The sequence below is a fragment of the Octodon degus genome, unplaced genomic scaffold, assembly GCF_000260255.1.
Source record: "Octodon degus isolate 3935 unplaced genomic scaffold, OctDeg1.0 scaffold00222, whole genome shotgun sequence".
NCBI classification, from domain to species: Eukaryota; Metazoa; Chordata; class Mammalia; order Rodentia; family Octodontidae; genus Octodon; species Octodon degus.
In genome coordinates this window covers 2,806,131-2,809,564 of record NW_004524798.1, presented here as the reverse complement: position 1 = coordinate 2,809,564, position 3,434 = coordinate 2,806,131, and the positions used below count along the sequence as shown (strand labels likewise).

At 43.7% G+C, this 3,434-nt stretch overlaps 1 protein-coding gene across 2 annotated transcripts; it reads right to left on the bottom strand.

Annotated features, from left to right (window-relative positions):
* Positions 1–249: 249 nt before the first annotated feature.
* On the bottom strand, positions 250–3,167 carry Tmem100 (transmembrane protein 100). Of its 2 annotated transcripts, none has more exons than XM_023705521.1 (2): positions 2,914–3,167; positions 250–1,487 (listed from the first exon to the last, which is right to left on the bottom strand). In XM_023705521.1, exon 2 carries the CDS (start codon positions 1,420–1,422, stop codon positions 1,018–1,020), a length of 405 nt encoding a protein of 134 aa, XP_023561289.1. In that variant the 5' UTR covers positions 1,423–1,487; positions 2,914–3,167; the 3' UTR covers positions 250–1,017. The 2 variants fall into 2 exon arrangements, with proteins under 2 accessions (XP_023561289.1, XP_023561290.1); XM_023705522.1 differs by having other exon boundaries at positions 3,096–3,119.
* Between the last annotated feature and the right edge of the window lie 267 nt (positions 3,168–3,434).

The following is a 3,434-nucleotide window of genomic DNA, read 5'->3' as shown; positions in this document are numbered from 1 at the left end:
TCCAGGCATTGATTTCCTAAATAAAATGGTAGAGAAATGCTCAGCATATAGTAAGGATAATAGTACTATTTTTCAGAAGTAATGCAAAAGAAGTTTTTAAGTTATCTAATACAGTTAAGAAGCGACATGCATTTGAGAAAAATAGCATTTTGCAAATGAAAACAGGGAAGATGAACAATGTGAGACTGAAATAAAATTAAAAACAGAAACAACTATTTAAAACTTTAGCAGCAATGAGTATTTATTATTTTGAATAAAATGTACATTGAACTTTTATATAAAAACCATCAAAAGTGCTATACAGGATTATATTAATATTAATTTAACCCCCCACATCATCTATTAGCTATACTTTTTATTTACTTCTATCCCATCATTGTCATCACCTGAAACTGTTCAATGTTACAATATAAAAAAATATTAGTTTATCTTTTAAGGTAAAGTACCACCAGGGATGAGTTACTGAGAGGGAAGAATAAAAATGAGACACCAGAGGACCAACATATGGAAAAACATGGTCACCGAACTTCCTACGGGTATGTGAAGTCCAAGGCAATGTAGACCTTCAGCAGAACTCGTTTTTTAATATATCGTCTTAAAGAGCGCGGGCTATCTCCTCAGGAGGTAGGAGGCCGTCGCGCCAGGATTATCTCATTATTTTCCCATCATCCCTCTGCTGCTTTCCCAAGTGACTCAAAGGCAGTCTAAGGTTGTGTATCTCCTACACCCTTCACCCAACGCATTTCAGGTACAGAGAAAGCTGGTTCTTCCATCTTTATAAACAGCCCTTAGGAATAAGTTTGTCGTTAAAGAAGTCATTCACAAAGAAGACCTTAAAGCAAACAGGTCATTCCTCACAGGCAGGACTCCATCCAGCCTCCTCCTTCAATCCACCTCCATCTTCCTAATCTGCTCCCATGCCAGGTGCATTCTCTTGCTCTCTGGTTCGGGATGAATGGGCCGTCCAAGTCAGAGCAAGATTGTCATGCCCCACACCCCATTTGGTCTCCTTCAGGCTTAAGCAAACAAGCTTCTCTGATTGGCCACCAGGGCCGTCTGACTCTCCCGCCGCTTGGTTTTCTTTCTCCTTTGTCTCACCTTCCAGCACAAGGCGCTAGAGGCTAACAGGAAAAGTCCCGAGGAGAGAAGAACCAGGCCCAGGATGGAGATAATGGAGCCGTGAGAGTTGAAGCTGTAAGCCACCGCGGTGACCACTATCCCAGTGATCAAGACCACCACGGCGAAGGGGATGATGCAGCGGTAGCAGGAGAGTTCCGCACCCCCTGTGGCAGCCATCAGCTGGACCTCACTGACCAGGGGGACTGTGGTGACCACCACTTCCCTCTTGGGGAGTTTCTCCATTGGCGCTGGGGAGAGAGACTTGGGAGCTCCTGGGCTCTCTTTCACGGGCTCTTCAGTCATGTTTCCAGTGGTTCTTCCTAGCTGGGTTCACGGCCTAGAGCTCCAGAGTCTCACCAGGGTGGAAGCTGCTGAAAGACAGGAAACAGAATCACCTAACTTCACCAGAGTGTGCCCTGCCCACGGAAGTCAGTAGAAGCACACACCTCCTTGCTGGGGGGTCCATGCCTGTGAAAATCAACCTTGTTTTTATCAAAGTGATTGCATTCTTTTCACAATGGAGCACCAAAAGCAAGCCGAAGCTGTTAAACACACAAAGAGAAAGATGTCCAAAGCAGGAAGACTCTTTCTGTGTTTTAATATTCTCTGGCAGTCTGCAATTTTTTTTTTTTTATAAGTGTTTGCATTTTGCTCATTGGTTGTCTTTATCCTAAACCCAGAAAAGCCCGGATCTGAATCCAGAGATGGCCTCACTTAAGAGGAGACTGCATTAGAAAACAGTTCACTCCACAACTCATAGCAATTTAAACTTGGCCAATTTTGCCGGGCATAACACACATTGTTTCCAAACCGTCACCCATTCACTGCCCTAGGAATCCGTGTCAGGACCAGCAGCCAGCCAGTGTACACATGATGCTGTCCTGCGTCACCTGACTGCCAACGAGTCTCCACTGTGTCACTACTAACCACAACGCAGCCAGTGCTCCAGCCTTTTAATCCCCTCCCCTCTCAGCAGATGGGCAGTTCAGCCAAAAGAAAAACAGTCAATGAGGTAAGAATTTGTAATAAAAAAACATGGCAACATCCTCTTTTCCATCTGAAAAAGGAAAAAAGCCCAAGCAGCTTCATGGTGTATAATTTTGTGTGTTTATGTTTCAGGTTAACAATAAACTCAACTCTTAGCTTTCAGTTTACAAATTCTGTCTCAAACTCAGCAGGAAATTTTGATATTATGCATGCAAGTTAATCATGTTTAAACAAGCATGCTGGATAGTAAACTTCGACATTCCTTCTTTCCCCGTGTGCTTATGTATAAAACTCACCCCTTTCTAAATATTTTGAACCTGAAAACTTCTTAAAAAAAGTTGATCGAAAACATCTGGCTAAAATGCTCCCAGGAGAAATCAATGACAAATTTTGTCTCTGATCACACATATGAAGTCCCGGTCTTACAATCCTAGAGAAGTTGAATAGTCATAGTGACCCAGAGTTCACAGGAAGACAGCAGAGGCGTTCTTAATGAGATTAATCCATTGAGTAGATTAAGCATCAAATGAAAATTAATGCAAGCTCCAATCAAATTTCACTGGTTCTTTCCAGCCTTGGGAAGTTAAAATACCACTCCCTGAAGCGATGAAACTGTTAGAGCTGCCCGCCTGAGTGTAAGCGCTAGTCACCAGATTAAAGCACTGTTCAATGACGGCATAAATTTTAATTAGGCCAATTAGAGGATATTTGATATCATTTCTGGAGACAAGAAAAAAAAAAAGCTTCTTCCCAAGGCTGTGGTTGTGCTAAGCTGAAAAGATGTGTCCCCAAACTATTTCCACCTACCTCAGAGGGAGGCTGTCCATTCCCAGGGAAACCCCTGGATTAGGAAGGAAGAATCAGCCCCAGTTGTGTGTCTTCCTTTAATTTCTGAGAGAAAACGAGCCTGTCATAGCGGTGTGGTCAGGAAAATGATGGGCCAGGCCAGGATTTCCTATGGAGAAAAGAAAAAAAATATATAAAAGTACTTTGCTGTGGGTCTGGTTTTGAATCATGGAGATCCCTCTGGTTTCAGGCTACCTCTGCTCCTAAATGACGCTTGTCCTTCCCTCCCCCTCTTTTTATTTCCTCCCCCTCAGGCCTGCCCCTCCCTGGCACCCCACCCCCTAATTCTTTTCCTTGCCAGCAGATTCCACGTTCCATCTTTCCCCTGCTCTGCCTGGTGACATGATAAGTAGGATCATTTCTAGGGTCCCCAGAGGTAGGCACTAGCCTTTACTTTTATTTCTTCTGCAGCATTTATGAAGCAGGCTGCTTGGAATTACTCATTTGTTCCCCAGCCAATCTCCAGATCTTCCTCCTCCCAC

What these genes read in the sequence shown, in the direction of transcription:
- Tmem100 (XM_023705521.1), bottom strand. Translation starts at nt 1,422, where the DNA reads ATGACTGAAGAGCCCGTGAAAGAGAGCCCAGGAGCTCCCAAGTCTCTC.